General features: G+C 39.4%; 2 protein-coding genes across 5 annotated transcripts in view; both read right to left on the reverse strand.

The window, feature by feature from the left end:
* nrg1 (neuregulin 1) overlaps positions 1–8,079 on the reverse strand; it is a 52,655-nt gene extending 44,576 nt beyond the window's left edge. The window contains exons 1-2 of one of the 4 annotated variants that reach the window (XM_047373519.1): positions 6,828–8,079; positions 5,774–6,668 (exon numbers count right to left, since the gene is read on the reverse strand). In XM_047373519.1, the coding sequence (XP_047229475.1) occupies positions 5,774–6,467 (694 nt within the window). In that variant the 5' untranslated portion in view covers positions 6,468–6,668; positions 6,828–8,079. The remainder of the gene's footprint in view (positions 1–5,773; positions 6,669–6,827) is intronic. The other 3 variants (XM_047373521.1, XM_047373520.1, XM_047373523.1) reach the window with 3 other exon arrangements.
* A 4,014-nt stretch (positions 8,080–12,093) lies between these two features.
* The window catches only part of slc38a9 (solute carrier family 38 member 9), a 34,484-nt gene continuing 29,280 nt past the window's right edge, over positions 12,094–17,297 (reverse strand). Inside the window, exon 15 of the mRNA XM_047373062.1 lies at positions 12,094–16,712. Within this exon, the coding sequence (XP_047229018.1) occupies positions 16,547–16,712 (166 nt within the window). The 3' untranslated portion in view covers positions 12,094–16,546. The remainder of the gene's footprint in view (positions 16,713–17,297) is intronic.

Genomic DNA, 17,297 nt, shown 5'->3' on the forward strand with positions numbered 1-17,297 from the left:
ACAGAAATACACTAGTATAGTATAAAAATATTATTAGCCTGGTCAATAAGGCCAAAAACTAGCTAATTCTATTGGTTTTCTGGTTTGTTACTGGAATAAGCTGGGTGTATTGTCATTCCTATTCGAGGGTGATAACATGACCTCCAAGGCAAATGGAACGTGGCACATTATTCTGAGCTGGAGATTTCTTACTGTTAAAAGGGAGTTATTAATTTCCACTGTCACCAAATGCTTGCTCAGGAGGAGGAATTGCAGCATAGTCAATTAATCATGGATAATACCTAGGATTGTATTGGAATATACAGTATGTAACTGAATCTGAAAAATGTTCATGTTCATTAAAACTTTTTTTTAAGAAATCTTTTAATGTTACCGACAAGTTTCTTCAGACTAGAAGTAATATTAACTTTTTGGAGTGGCCCAGCACAGTCCTGACTTAAATCTGACAGTGAATATGTGAAGGTAGCTAAAGATTAGGGTGATGGCAAGGTGGCCTTCCAACCTCAGAGTTGGGGGTTCATCGCCAAAGATAAACCATAAAAATATCAAAGGAAACATGCAAAAAGCTGCTCAGACATCATCCAATGCCAATAAAGGTCTTTCTATTAGTCATTGAGAAGGGTATAAATAATTTTCAACATGGCAATTTTGGTCAGTTGTAAGTAAGTGTCAGGGTTTTGGATTCTGTGTGTGTGTTTGTTTTTGATTGCACTTTGTTTTCAGTTTCCAGATGGTGCTGGAGTTCTCAGGTTTGCTGGGTGACAGGTGCGACTGATCTGCTGATTGCAATGGAGGAGTATTTAAGCAGGAGGCTGCCAGCATTTCGGTGCCAGAGTGTTTGCCTTCAGTGCTAACAAGCTCAGCCACCTCTAAGCTATGCTTTGTTTCTGGTCTCTAAGCTGATGTTGTTTATGTTCCTTTGCAGGCAGAAACCTGAACCTTTTGATCATTCTTTGTTGAACATTGACTTTGGTCCCAGAAGTTTCTGGACGATCAAGATTACCTATGTTTGGCGGATTTCGTTTGGATTTCGTTCCCAAGGATTAAGCTGGCAGCTTCCTGTTATCCTCCGTCACCTGAACCAAGGCAGAAGTGTACCCTGTCCACCCTCCAACGCAAGTACCTGAACATTGAACTAACTCCTGAACTCACCAGTACTCACTCTTCAGCTCCAGTAAAACCATCTGGATTACCCCGCCTCGCACACCTGGGTCCCGACTCCCTCTACCCCTGGCGACCTGACGGCATTTGTTTAGTAAGCCATTTTCCTGATTACAGAAATTACCTTATGTTATTTTTCACAACATATCAGTTCCCTGTTTCATCAGTTCTCTTCCCCTCTCTTCATACAGTTGGCAAATTTACCCATTCATGTCCCAGACTCACTGGCTGTAAATAAACACTTTTCACTTATTCAGTTGTTTCCTCTGAGTGTTCTTCTGTATGTGGGTCAGATCTATTTCGAAGAAAATGACAGAACACTCTGGCCAACAAGACCCAGCAGAAACACTGCGAAGAACCTTAGCTGAACACGCTAACCAGATCCATTTCCATGACACCTCTCTTCGATCCCTTTCAGAGCAGCAACGCCATACAAATCAACAGTTGGAACAGATTACTTCCATGCTTCAGCAAACTCTCAGTCCTCAGTTCTTAGTCCTCTGCTCATGCAGATGGCGCTGTTGCACCACCACCATCATCTCAACAACTTCCTCATTCACGTGACGTCACCTCACCTTATCCAGAGAAATTCTCTGGCGAGGTTAGTAACTGCAGGGGATTTTTGCTTCAGTGTGCTCTAGTTTTCAACCGCTCACCACGTTCCTTTCCCCATAATGATGTTAAGATATCGTATGTACTAGGATTATTAACAGGCAAGGCCTTACAGTGGGCAGAGGCCCGTTTCTCTGATTGCAGAGATTTTGATTGTACTTTTGATGAGTTTGTGAAAGAATTTAAGCAGACCTTTTCCCCAGTTATAGACAAGACTAGTACTGGTTGACAGTTGAGAGCCTTAAAGCAGCGTAATAGGCCACTTACTGATTTTTCTGTCGAGTTTCGCACTTTGACTGCTGCCTCCGGTTGGAATAATGATGCTTTAAAATCAACCTTTTTCCACGCTTTAGACGATTCTTTAAAGGATGAGTTGGTCTTAATCCATGAGCCCCCAACATTAGACGAAGCAATTACATTAGCAATTAAGGTTGACAACAGATTTAGGGAGAGAATTTTAAACCACAGTTGGCTACTAGTTCTCTACCCACAGCTAAGCCTCCACCTCCACAATCTGCAGCTGAACCTGAGTCCATGCTGGTGGGGCAAACCCGGTTAACTTTTGAAGAAAGACAGAGACACAAGCTAACCAAGCAGTGTTTTTACTGCGGCTCACCTGATCACTTCGTAGGGTTGGTGGGCCATTTAATGAATTGCAAGGCCCCCAGATTCAATCTACCAGCTACTAACATATTTAATCAACATACTTTGTCTGCCATGTTGGATTCAGGCAGTGAACAGAACTTAATAGATTCCGAGTTAGTCATCAGAGCAGGCATTGAGGTGGAACCACTTACTTCCCCTCGTTCCGTTCTAGCCTTAGACGGAAAGAGATTGCAGCAGATAACCCAACGCAGTAAACCTCTAGAACTTTTACTATTAGATAACCATAGGGAAGAAATATCTTTCTTTGTGTTTCCAGTTTCTCATGGTTCCATAGTTCTTGGCTTCCCTTGGTTACAAAAACATAACCCTCATTTAGATTGGTCTGAGTGTCGCATTGAGTCCTGGTCCACTAGTTGTCATTCGTCTTGTTTACAGTCAGCTTTCTCCCCAAGTTTGACCCCCCCCCCCCCCCAGACCTTATGACTCTGCGATCGATCTTCTTCCTGGTGCCCCCCTGCCTTCTAGCAGGTTGCATAACATCTCACGTCCTGAACATAAATCCATGGAGAATTATATTAATGATTCCTTGACTGCAGGTATTATTCGGCCTTCCTCCTCACCACTTGGGGCAGGATTTTTCTTTGTGGGTAAGAAGGACGGCTCGTTACGTCCATGTGTTGACTATGGGGGCTTAAACCAAATCACCTTTCGGACTATGCAACACACCTGCTGTTTTCCAGGCTCTAGTTAACAACGTTCTCAGGGATTTTTTGAACATTTTCGTTTTCGTGTATTTGGATGACATTCTTATTTGTTCTAAGGACAATGAGGCACATCGCAGAAATGTTCGCCAGGTACTCCAGCGCCTCTTGGAGAACCATTTGTCTTTATTCTTTTATCCTCTTTATTTGTGTATTTCTTTCAGACCAGGCCCCAAGAACGCTAAGCCTGATTCCCTGTCCAGACAATTTGCTGCCGATGATTCGGTGAAGGAACCAGCTCCCATTATGCCGTCCAGTTGGACAGTAGGAGCTCTCAGGTGGGAAATAGAAGACTTAATTAACAGGGCTCAACAACTGGAATCTGACCCTGGCACAGGACCACCAAACTGTATTTATGTTCCGTCTCATGTACACACTAAGCTTATTGAGTGGCTACACACACATACGTTTTCGGCTCATCCTGGGGTGAGCAGAACCATAGCATTGGTTCAGAGAAGGTTTTGGTGGCCATCAATACATAAAGACGTTAGAGATTTTGTCCAAGCCTGCGCCACCTGTGCCAGAAACAAGTCAAGTAACCAACCTCCTGCAGGTCTTCTCCAACCACTCAGCATCCCTAATCGACCATGGTCCCATATAGCTTTGGACTTTGTTACCGGACTGCATCTCTCGTCAGGTATGACTACTGTTCTCACAATCGTTGATCGCTTTTCTAAATCATGCCATCTCATTCCCCTCAAAACTTCCGTCAGCCCTACAAACAGCATAATTCTTTACCAAGTACATCTTTCATCTCCATGGGATACCTCAGGACATTCTGTCGGACCGAGGTCCACAGTTCATCTCTCAGGTTTGGAAACAGTTTTGTTTAGCTCTAGGAGCCAAAGTTTCACTGACTTCTGGCTATAACCCTCAGTCCAATGGTCAAACAGAGAGGTTAAATCAGCAACTAGAATCCACTTTACGCTGCCTCACATCAACGAAACCCACAGATTGGTGCTTGTACCTACCTTGGGTCGAGTATGCACTCAACTCACATCTCTTCAGCTACTGGTCGCTCACCCTTTGAAGCATCTATTGGACATCACCCTCCTCTGTTTTCCGCTGACGAGAAGGATATTACAATTTCATCAGTCCATCAACATGTCCACAGCTGCAGAATCATCTGGAACTCTACTATCCAGGCCCTTCACCGAACTGCTGACCAGAACAAGCGTTTTGCTGACCGGAGACGCCGACCTGCACCCGATTATCAGCCCGGACAAAGGGTATGGTAGTCAGCAAATGACGCGCAACTCAAGTCCATGTCTTGGAAACTTTTGCCTCGTTTCATCGGGCCGTACGAGATTGAGACTGTCATCAGCCCCTCCGCGGTTCGCCTTCGTCTTCCGTCAAGCCTTCGGATACATCCTACATTCCATGTGTCGCAAATAAAGCCTGTGGTCGATAGTGGTTCTCAACTGTAAATAATTAGATTGTGATGGAATGATTAGGTGTATGCTTTTGGATTGTCAATGGTCTTGGTAGATTTGTAAACTTGTGAGTTGTGAGATAACATTTGTTGCAAATTGTTAGCGTATAACCAAACTCGGACATGGAAATGAAATTAGAGACACCTTGTTGATATTCAAAGATTTTGCTGGATTTACTAATTGTTGTACTCAGTGGCCAGGTTGACTACTGGAAATACAATCAGAAAAAAAAATTTATTCTTCATTTTAGGCACTCAAACATAAAAGAAAAGAAAATCGACGTTTTACAGTACTGTGTCTGATTGACCGTGTCAATAAGATGTAAGCAGTCAGAGGCAAAGCAACTGCTTCTACTGTTTTATACATGATGCTGCCATCTTGATGTTTTGAGGTCTGGGTTAAGAGGACTCTGACCTTTAAAGTCAGATTTGTAACACAAAGAAGCATTGCAGTTAATGTTTACAACTAAAACTTCCAAGTAAAGAAGTGCCCTTCTACCCTTCATAAAGAATAGCCCAGCTTCTCCTGAGTTAAATGACTTTATAAATGAAACACTGAGACTTCTCTCCTTAGAGTTGTGGGGAATCTGACCAGCTCTTATCATCTCTATTGATAACTCCATTTCATTTCACTGAACTTGAAAGCTTCCAAAAAAAAAAGAAGTTAGTGTGACACCAAATACATCACAAATAACATTTTAATGGTAAATTTGTTTACAGAAATGGATCTGAATCACTGTAGGATTAAAAGGTTGGACTAGAAGTTGGAACCCGTTCATTTGTTGCTTCCTACACGCATAACTGTGCAACAGAGGGCGGGTCAGGGGCTCACAAGCTACACTCTACATGTCACAGCCTGTTTTTGTTCAAAGGAAATATTTCAAACAGCTGATAGAAAACGTCAAGTGACAAAGGTGCTGTCTTTGAGCGCATGCTGTAGACCACAGGTCTGCAACCCATGGTCTAGAACAAAACCAGTGATCTACTCTATGATAATCAACTTGCAAGATTTCTGTGGAGAAAACATAATGATTTAAAATCCTTTTAGTTGAATGTTGAGTTTAGAATTCTGTGAATGAAATGACCTTTTCAGGTTACACTGTATCACTAAGTATCATTAATAAATTCCTAAACTTCTGTGTTAGGTGAAAAAAGGGGAAAGAAAGAGAATATGTTAAAAAGAATGTTCGGGTATACTTACAGATAGTTTGGAAGAGTTTGTCTGGGTCCTGGGCTGTTTGTGTGTTGGAGCTCTGCTTTGGAACAGTAGAACGTTCTGCATTGTATTTCAGGGTCACAGAAGGATATGTCACTTGTGGAGACTGAGGCACAAATGGCCTGACTGTAGATTTGTCTTTCTCAAAAACCCCAGGGTGTCCTGGTGTAATGGCGATGGTAGTGGTCAGGGAGACAGTAGAGGGAGCTGAATGAGGAATTGAGACGGTGATTCCGAGCGTGGGGTTGACTGATATAATGATTGGCTCCTGCCCGATGGGTTTGGGATCTAAGTGAGTGGGCGGTTCGTATTCAAAGATCTTATCCACAAATACCCATTTGAGTCCAGCTGTGCAAAGAGCTAAGCTAAGAAGACAGGCCAAAATTGGCAGAATGCAGATTTTTTCAGAGTGCAGGCAATGGTTAATCTGTTCCATCTCTATGCACACACAGCAGGTTGCAGGCAAAGCCACAATTTCCACAGTGCCCTCAAGCTCCCCATTGCCACTGCCTTCCTCTGTAATTCCCTTTACACCCTCATCCCCACTTTCACCAGCTGCCTCCGTCTCCTCTGGTTTCTCCTCTGGGACTTGTCCAGTATCAAGAGGCAGGCCAGTGGGGGAGGCTGTTTCAGGAGATGGAGCTGGTCCTGCAGAGTAGTCCTCCATTCCCTCAGTCATCCTTTTGAACTGTTGGATGAAGTGTCTCTGAATGCTTCAACCATTAAAACAGAACATCACACAACTGTGGTCTGCCTCGAGTCTATGAGAAGGTTTTCCAACATCAGGTTGCAGAGTCAGAGGACAGATATCAGAGGACAGTTAAATAAAGCTCTTCAGAGACTAAAAGCTTTACAGGAGTCCATGAGGTAGGTAGACGACCTGCATCCAAGGAAAACCAGCTATTTACACATGCTTTATCAACATACATAATAATAGAGTTGTACAACAATCAATATATCTGCAGACAAAAAATAATAATACATTAATGTTCTAGTTGGTTGAGTCATGAGCAACGGTGGAAAAGTAGTTCTGACTCACCTGAACACTTTAGCAGGGGAAAGAGAAGGGGCGGTGTCGACGTGATGGGCCGGCTGCAGTAACTGTATCGTCAAGGACAGGCTGGCCAGGCACTGCAGTGGCAGGACGGTCATGCTGTCTTGTCTAAAGTGCTCCAAGCAGCTGAAAGGCTGAATCATCAGGGAGCGGCAGGTGTCCTTCCTCTCAGTGCAGCCAAAGAAATGGATGAGTAAGGGGAAAAGGGAAAGAAAGAGAATCCTAGAGAGAGGGAGGGGGGCTGCAGTAGCACAGTGGGCCAGAGGAGGCTGGATACTCCCCTTCTTTCCACTCTCACTCCTCCTCTCTCTGTCTTTTCTCTCCAACTGGAGTACACAGAAGCCTCTGGCCTCCTCCCTCTCTGCCTCACTTCCTCTGTCTTTACAGGCTGCTCCCAATCCAAGCACAAAGCATCCAGCTAAGCAAGTTCCTACATGATCCAATTAGAGTGCCAGTCAGCGAATCACAGACAGCCAAACTGCTGTAGCCACCCCTTCCAGCACAACTCCCCGTTGATTATACTGAAAGGCTGGTTTTTTCCAAGGGTAAAGAGCAATAAAGCAGTCATATTATACACATGGAAAAATAAATGGCATAAAATAGGGTATTCAGTTTTCCAAGTTTCATTGATAAATGAATTACAAGCAAAATACTTGGAATATTACCATATTTTATTTATACCAATTACAGCGAAATCCTTCCAGGACCTATTATAAAAAAGTTGTTGGATGTTCCCACAGCAGCAGGACTTCCTGTGACTGGGAATAGTACTTGTGGTTGACTGTGGAATACAGTTTCAGAAGCTTCGCAAGGTATAACGTTTGCCTGCTGGCATCTAATAGGTCAAATACTATAACAAACTGATGACGTTATAGGACAAATTATTGATGCTCATCAACATGCAATTTGAAGATTTACCACAGTTACCACTTTATAATGGTTGGAGAAATTGGTTCAGGAAATAGTTTCTGTTATCCATGACCTTACTGTTCTCTGAAAAATAAGCTGCAAGTGTAAAATAAAGCCACCAGACCCTGATTTAAACAATTAATTCCCAAGTCCCACCCCCCACCAACACAGCAGACTTATAAATAGGATAAAGGACAAATCCAAGGTGGTGTTTGGGAGGGGGAGAGGAGTTAAACAAGATGAGGACAGTCTAAAAGGTCAGTTTATCACATACTGAGCATTGACACTCCTGTGACCCTATCCCATCTTCAGACAGAATTAATACCAGTAATGGTATCTGTGGGGGAGCACTTCCTGTCAGGCCTCTGAATTAGTGACCTGAATATTGATCAACTTCTCAGGATACATAATCTGACACAGGAAGTGCAGAATAATATATGTCTGTGGGGTTTGCCATAGACCTATTACTATCATAGAGCTGTTTAGTCTCTGTTTAGACCATAAGAGAATAAGGCTCACCCTTGCAAATACTTCATCAGATAAATTAGCAACTATGCAAAGCATGTTAAGGATTCCAAATTATCGTGTTAATAGGAATAATTAGGAATTATTTATCAATGTTCAGGTCTTGGTTTTTAATTTTTACTTTTGAAAATGAAAACATTCACAGATGCTAATAATTTCCATTGCTTCGACGTACATTCTTAAAATGAAATCTAAAACACTGAATTAATTCAGCATCTTGCACAGTTGGTCCAATGCTACAAAAGGGTGTGGTCTAAAGGTCAAAATATGTATTACTTAATATGTTACTGAATGACTTTGAATCATTCTTATTAAAGTCAACATTTAATCAAGAACTTTTGCTCTTCTGGTTCACCATGCTTAATAAAAATCAAATATTTAAATGAACTGTAAAAATATTTTTCCTTAAATCAGACTTCTATTTCTAATTTAGTACCTAAGAAACATCAGAAAGCCTGAAATTCTTTTTAATTCATTGTCTTGGTGATAGTATTCCTCCCAGATTGTTGCAGGAGGCTTTTAGTGCTGTAGCTTCCTGGATTTTAAATTTTGTTTACACCTCTCTTTATTTAGGTTGTGTTCCCGCTGCTGTTAAACATGCTGTGGTCCAACCTCTTCTTAAGAAGAGCAAATTACTACCTACCTATTATTACCTGCTGTTCTTACAAACTTTAGGTCAATTTGCAAATTGCCGTTTCCTTTTCTTGATACTACTGCTTTTCACACTGTAGATCATGACATTCTAATCTAGACTGGGGCAGTCTGTTTGTATTAAAGGCACAGCCAGAGAATGGTTTAAATCCCACTTGTCCAATTGAAGTTTCTCTGTCCAGTTGGGACAGTTTTCATCCTCTGTTGCTCCTCAAGGCTCCACATTAGGTCATATTTTATTCTCTCTGTATTCTCTCTCTGGTATCCATTTTTTTTAGAAATATAATGTGTCATTCCATTTTTAGGCAGATGACAATCAGGTTTCCTTCCATTAAAATCGAGTGGATGACAGTTAGTAGAGAGGCTGTCGAAGTGTTTGACAGATGTAAGAACATGGATAGAGCTGAACTTTTATAAATGATAAAAGGCAGAGGTCATTTTATTTGATAAATCTGACCCACTGAAAGGATGCAGCAGTGCAGTTGGATCACTGGACTCCTTTGGCTGTGTGTCTGTTAGGAATCTTGGGGTGATCCTTGACTCAGATTTTAAATTCAATAAACAGGTCAGTGCAGTAGTCCAGCCTTGCTTTTATCATCTTTATTATTATTATTATTATTAGTAAAGTCAAAGATCCTAGAAACCTGTTGAATATGGAATTTAAATGACACGTCCTGGTAAAAAATAATACCAAGAATTTTAACTTTATTACCAGAGGTCAATTTAATGCCGTCCACATTAATTGATTGACTAAGCATTTTCTTTTTCGAACACCTAATGTTTGACTCAATTTATAAAGTTTAAAACATTATTCTAGCAAAATATTTTTTGGGAAACTAATAATCCTGGTCATCCTAACTTACTCCAAACAGAAAAAGTTCATTTTGCAAGTCAAACAGTGAGAAAAAGAAGGCTGTCTGTCTTATCTGAATGTATTATTACATTGTATAGTTTTTTTAAATCAAAGCCTAAATCCTTAATAGAAAAATAACAGCTAAAGTGAGGCTTTCTGAATGTTTGAATTACAAGCCAAAGATCTGATCCTACATAAAAACTGGGGCTTAACTGCTCTTTAAAATCCATTTCAGCTCAGTTCAGTTCATGTAAATAGCACTATTTCACAACAAATGTTATCACAAGGCACTTTACAAGACAACAGGTCCAACTTACATCCAATTGGACAAAGCCAAGTCCAAATTTATTCAGTTCTTTACAGTCAGACTGATATAGATCCACTTATAAACTCTGAAATATTCTTTTGATTTTACACTTTTCTCATATTCCTTTAGCGGTCATTGTCACATTCATCTGGGGTGCCCTTTCCACTACTGTAACACAGAAAGGATGCCCTCTCCTAGTATGATTGGATTAATGCACACATTTGTTTTTTTTTAGGTGCTACAAAGAGGCATTCTGCTAATGGGATGTTTTGGATTTAGATCTAGCTGGGTATTATTGGTGGTTTTTTTGAACATTTAAAATAATTTGCAACAATTCCAGAGGAAACATCTTTATATAAATAAACTGAATTCAATATGTGGGAGAATCTGCTTTACAGTAGCTTTACAAAACCCAGGAAGCTGCAGAAACATGAACTAATCCAGAGATGAGATGTCACAGCCCTGGGAGCACAATGGAGAATGACACATTATTGTTTAACCACTAGTTTTCTTTGTGACAGAAGATTGGGTTATATCTTCACAATCAATGAACAGGTGTGTCAGGAGACTATGCTAGAAACTGTTTAGACATGAAGTTTGGAAGCAAACTAAGCTCAATGCTTTGCTGATTTTGTTAAACAAAGCAGGACAGACAAGGGAGTGGTAAACTTGATCCAAGAGACAGCGCCTGGTCTAGAGGTAAAGTGTGCACACCATATCAAAAGATAATGAGTCCTCGGCAGAGCTGTCGTGGTTCAATTCCCAACACTAGGACCTTTGCTGCATGTCTACCCCTTTTCTCTTGCTGTCCATTTCCTGTTTGTATGCTGCAAAAGGCCACAAAATTAAAGAAAGAAAAACTTCATCCAAAAACGTGACTACATGAACTTCTCAGTTTTGAACAATCACCAAGCCACTGAATTAAGTTACATCCAAAATTATTCCTAACTTTGGCAGATCTAGATTGAGAGTAATTCAATCAAGTAGGTAGGAAACAAGGTAGGTACCTCAAATATAATAATGTAAAAGGAGTTTTAAAAATCTGCATTTATTTACATTGTATTAAAATGGCATGTAGAAAATTATTTATACTTTCCTCAATAATCAGTGAAAAATCTTTTACTGATTTTAAAGTGAAGGAAGTTTTACTGATGTTAAAGCATTGAAATTAATTGTATAACTGCTGACCAGCTTTTACATGTTTCTGCTGGTCTCACTGGTACCATTTTCCTTTGGTCAGCATTACAGAGTAATTCAGGCTGGAAGTCCTTGCCATCACCAAAATCTCCATCTGTCTGCACAGATTCCCTATCAGATTGAAGAAGTGACTTTGGCTGCATGGGGCGCTCCAATATCAGTGGTACCCCAGAAATGTTTCACAGTGGGGGGTCCACATGGGGCCAGTAAAAATCTTGGGATGGGACACCAAAATCAAATCCAATGACAGGCGTTGAAAAATGCTGTGATGTTGTACTATTGATAGGAACAACAAAAAACCCATGAGAGACCTTTTGTCTTTCGTTTTGTTTTTACAAATTTATATTTCAGACTGACCAGAAAAAAATCATTTAATGTTTCACAGCCTACATGTAGAAGCCTTTGACATCAGAAAAATCCCATAAAAGAGTCTCTGATGGCCCCTGATATCTGTTTCTCCTTTTCAGATCAACCAGGATTAATGCTTGCATCTCCAGAATATTTCCCAGCATCGTGAAAACCACAAACTAAAGATAAACGGATGTTCATACAGTGTTTGATAAAAAAAGGTTTTAAACATAACAGAATGCAATAACTGAGATTAGCTAATAACTATGATTAAGATTGTCCAGTTTACCATGGTGGTGACCGTAGAGCATGCACTGGATAAAATATATACCTTTTGTCCTAAAAAGGTATGATGAAACCAGCTGTAAGGCTCCCGCATATTATATTCTAGATGTTTTCACTCAATGTTTGGGAAGCAAGGCTGTAGAATCAAAAGTTCAATAAACTCAAATTGCGGTGGATAAAATTAACAGGAAGTTTATTAAAAGTTAACAGATATACACCGAGATCCTACATTTTGACAAATTCCCTTTTGCATCATTACTGGTAAAATATAACATAAATCATATATCACATAAACATGTGCAATAAGTAGGTTAGTACAGTTCCAACAAAAATAAAAACTGCTGCAAAAGCTCTTCCAAAACTGTCAACACCCTGTACTGTTTGTAGAAACAAAGAAAAAGAGTTTCAATAACAGTGAAGTTTATAATATATTTAACTTAAACTAAACACAACAGCAAACAGCCCGGATTTAATCCCGCAGAGGAAAAGCAACACTGCTGTTCAGACTGCTGTGAATGTCATGGTCTAATTAAAACCAACTCCTGAACACACTGTCTAACTGTGCAGTGATGCTGTCTTTCTATTGCAGAGTCTAAGAGCTCTGTCACAGAAATCAGCTGCAACCCAAAAAGTGAGATAAGAGCTGCAACACTGAAGGAGTCAGATAAACAGGTCTACAAAGAGCAGCAGCTATGATACTTCAAGAAGCTGAGGCCAGGAAACATTTGGTTTCAATTTGGTCAATACTACGAGTCACAACTACTTTGTCAGAGCATCATTTAAATATCAATATTTCACGTATCAATGTTGGAAAAATTCAACAGTTAACCCAGAAATATAAAAAAGAAATATCCAATTGTGAAAATCAAAAAGAAAATGGAGGAAAAAAAAACACCCAAATTGTCATAATCGGATCATTTACTCAAGCAGGTGAGGTATTCATATGTCTGAAAAGTAATATCTGATAATAAAAACAATTAAAGAACCCATTTTTTGACAGACTAACCAAAGCAGCTCTACTAGTATGTTCAGGATCTCAAAGTGTGAACACTTTGTAGCCCACTTCACAGGTAATATAAAAATCTAAGATAAAAATTATCGCATTCCTAACATAAAAGTATTATTACCTCCGAGTCATTGTTGGTTAAAGAGACCCAATTAACCACCTTTCTAAAAATGTAATCAACTCTTCAAATTATGAAGATTCTAATAATGATGTCAACCATTCTCCTCAGATGACCGTTTCCTGACTGTTGCTGTTAAGCCTCATGTGAAGAGAACAAACCATGCTTAATCATTTTAGACCAATTTCTAACCTGTTGTTTTCAAGTGAAAATTTAGAGAAGCCTGATCTGAATGAACTAAACTCTAACTGCATTCCAGGAAAAAACCTGTCTGGTTTTATATCCAATCATTGCAGAGAAATTGTACTTAAGGGTTCAACTTACACATCAGTAAAAATACAAAACTGTTCATCAGAATTTTAAACTACAGTGTTCCACAAGGCTCAATTTTAGATTGCCAGTCTTTCTGATCTTTCTATGCTACTGTTGGGTGGTGTGATCAGGACACATGGCATTAACTTTCATAGCTACGCTGATGACACACAGCTCTATATATGACTGTCTCCTGGTGACTCCGGACCCATTGATGCAGTTTGTGGCAGAAAATATACTTCAGCTAAATCAAGACAAAATGGAAAAACCTGTCATATTTGATTTGAACTTTGGCTTCACAGACCACATTAAAATGTTACCCAAAAATAAATGTTTTCATCCAAAGAACATTGCCAGACTCCAACCTAGTGCTCTGCTTTCTGATCCTCCTAAAATAACCATTTCACTCAGCTGAAAGAACACTGGTCAAAGACCTGGAGGTGAGATCACACCAACTTTAAAGTCATTGCATTGATTACTTGTGCATTTTAGAATTGCTCTTAAGCTGCTCTTAGTGGTATGTAAACCAGGAGTTGTCCTAACCCAGACTATTTATCAGATTTGATTCTCTCGTACAGGCCATACCAACTTTTATTTTAGAATGAATGTTTTTTTATGTTACAATTTTAATGCTTTTATAAATTTCTGTTTTCTAGCTAATCTACAGCATTGCTTTTACACAATTCCTTATCCTTATAATTTATTGTTTTATCTCTTAATTCTTGATCTTACTATTATTATCGTGTCTATCTGATTAGCTTGTTTTTAATGTGTCTCCAGTGTTTTTATGTCTGTCTGTAAAACACTTTGCTGTATGAAAAGTGCTCTACAAATAAAGTTTGATTAATTCTGCAAATGTTCAAAGCTAGCCTTCTGTAAAAGCTGATGAGATGACAGATGCAGCATTTGTACAGTGCCATTGGGTTATGGCTGGGATCAGCTGACGCAGGACAAATCACCTATATACTTATTCCAATAAACAAAGAAAAATTAACTATGCCTGCCCTGGATTAAAATAATGCGAATAAAATAAGTATTGAACTGGTCAACATTTTTCTGTTGAATGTTTTTAGTTGGGACATTGACTAAATTAATACCAATGTCAGCAACAACCCAATCAATCCACTCATACAAAAAAAAAAAAAAATCTAAGCAAATTAATCCAGCAATGAACTTGGGATAAAATAATGGAATGACAGAGACTAAGTTTTGAACACATAAAAATGTCCTAAATACCTCGTGGAAAATATTTTTTTGGTAATGACAACTTCAAGATATTTCCTATAAAGAGAAACTTGTCTTATGCATTGCTTAGGTGTGTTTTTTGCTACTCTTCCAGACAAGCCTACTCTTCTGGGGGCCATTTAATTGCGCTCTGTAGTTCAGTTCTATACCATAGATTTTCATTTAAGTCAAGTGATTGACTGGGCAATTCTAGCAGTTTTACCTTCTCTAAAACCAATTAAGAGTTTGGGACTTGCTTGGAAATCCACACAATTCTCAGATTCTTATCAAGAATGTCCTGGTACATCTCCCCACCCGTCCTTCAGTTATATGAAATCTGTCAGTACCATATGCAGTATAACCCACATCATGATGTTCCCACCTGCAAGCTTCACCTTTTGCATGGTGTTTTCAGGGTGATGTGCCTAACCATTCTTCCTCCAAACAGGATGTGAGCAATGACATCCAAAGAGCTTAGCTTTGGCGTCATTTGACCAGACTATAGTCTCTCAGTTTTTCACAGGCTTGTCCAAATCCTCTGCAGCAAACTTTAAACAAGTTTCAACATGCTTTTCTTCAGGAGTGGAGTCTTGTGCAGTGGGTGTGCATAGAGGCCATTGCTATTGAAAGCATTGCTTATTGTTTCCATGGGAACAGTACCTTCCATTTCCAGAATCTTACAAGGGGTTCCTGGCTGATTTTATGGTCAAATAAGATTCCTTCCAAGTCACAATAAACTGATTTGAAAATGTAGCTGTAAGTATTGCCATGAGTTTGTTTAGCAACAGTAAGACTTTTTATTAAAAGTCTATCTGTGTTTACCAATCATACCACTCTGTGCAATACTTTGGTAATAAGAAACCTTTTTATATGCAGTCAGTTAATATTAAACCATCTGATATTGACTTGTACACAGCAGCAGGAATGCTTTCTAAAAACTCAGATTTCAGCTGAATTCTTGGATTTCTATGCCTCTTTGCACATCCCTTTCTGCTTGTGTTAAATACGTATTCCCTGCACCATTCCACTTCATAAACGTTAACCTAAGAAAAAGACTACTTTGCTTTAATAACTTTGTAAACATGGATTACTTGGGCTGTTGCTCACATCTGGCACAAACTTTATGTCAATGGCGTCTTTAGAAACATTTGAGCTGAAAAAAATGGTGCAGTGTTCAGCACTTCTTTTATTCATTGTATGTCAAAACAAGTCATGATTATAAATGAATTTTAACATGAAGGATGTCTTGAAATAAATATATACTTGGTAAAGGTTTGGAGCCTGCTTTGCAGATATTCAGACCATACCACTTTCAGGCCCTGTGCACACGACAAAGATCAATTGAAAACAAGATTGTTTTTCTGTTTCTGTTAACACATCAACATAACATTTTAATTGCGATTTCCGTGTACACCAAACTAGTAGATATGGTAAAAACAGTGTAATTTTCCTGCCATGCTACTATTAGGTTGTATGTTCGTCAAAACTCAATATGTGCATGTGTACAAACATTCCCTGCTTAGAAAACAGGGTAGAAAATGAGGACTTTGTTGCAGAACCATCCTGTCATTATACATTTAGAAGGGTCAGCAGCCCAATATGTATTTTGCAATCCATCATTGTTATTGTTAATATTTTCTACTGTGGGTAAGTTTAAACTGGTTGGCATCCGTTATGCTGTGCATGCGCATTGATTGCAGTCATACTGCACATGAGCCAGGGCTTCCCCATAGAGGAAGATTCCGTTTTCTGGTGTACATAACAACAAAGAGTGGGACGTTTTCAAAACGTTACACTCTGGAACCCATTTTCAGAGAAAACACGCCGTTGTGGTTTACATGAACAGTAAAAACACAATAAAACTTTTCCCTTTTCAACAAAAAATGTTGTCATGTGCACAGGGTTTGAGATGGTACAAGCTGGTTGTCTATTAGTTTTTATCATTTTTGAATTTTTGGCTGGTTGTTTCTTACATAAAGAACTGAGCAAGCAGGTTGGCCACACCCAGTAGGATGAGGAAACTGTGGAAAACAATGGACAGCCAGGTGAGTTTCCCCTGCTGCTTCAGGGAGATCATGTGGACTAAAGCAGGAAGTAAAAACACTAAAGCCAGTCCACAAATTGCTCCAGAAAATCTGCAGAAAGAAACAGAGACTTATGATCAGCAAATATGGATGAGTACATTCTGTGCTGCATATAAAAATTGAAAACGTCGGAACTCAACCACTTTATATGCATTCAACAAAACTGAACAAGATTTGCCTATCCTTTAACAGTTCAGAGATATGAGGAGTTGGGACTGTTGTTATGCAGTGTGTTCAGGATTTAGATTTCAGGATGACATTCCTCCTTGTCCCAGCTGGATGTGTTGGACCATGATTAGCTGCCAAAAAAAAGAACACTGCCCCCTCCTGGTTGCTTATGTTGGTGATGTACTGTCACTGAGGGTTTTCAGGGAGGAATTTTAATACTGTTATATGTGATTGGATCAAATGAAAACCTTATGCAGTAACTGGGTGGAGACTGATGTATCTAGGAGCCTCACAGTTCACATCTTTATTCCTTTAAACCCCAAATCTAGTTTGTTGGTTAGTAATAACAGAATTTGTAACACAGAGCTGACTGTTCTATTTGGCAGTGGGACAATCTCGAGGGACATGAAGTAAACCTTGAGAAGTATCTTTAACAAAAAAACAAATGGTAAAGATAATAAAAAGTGC

The sequence above is a fragment of the Girardinichthys multiradiatus genome, chromosome 8 (assembly GCF_021462225.1).
Source record: "Girardinichthys multiradiatus isolate DD_20200921_A chromosome 8, DD_fGirMul_XY1, whole genome shotgun sequence".
Taxonomy (NCBI): domain Eukaryota; kingdom Metazoa; phylum Chordata; class Actinopteri; order Cyprinodontiformes; family Goodeidae; genus Girardinichthys; species Girardinichthys multiradiatus.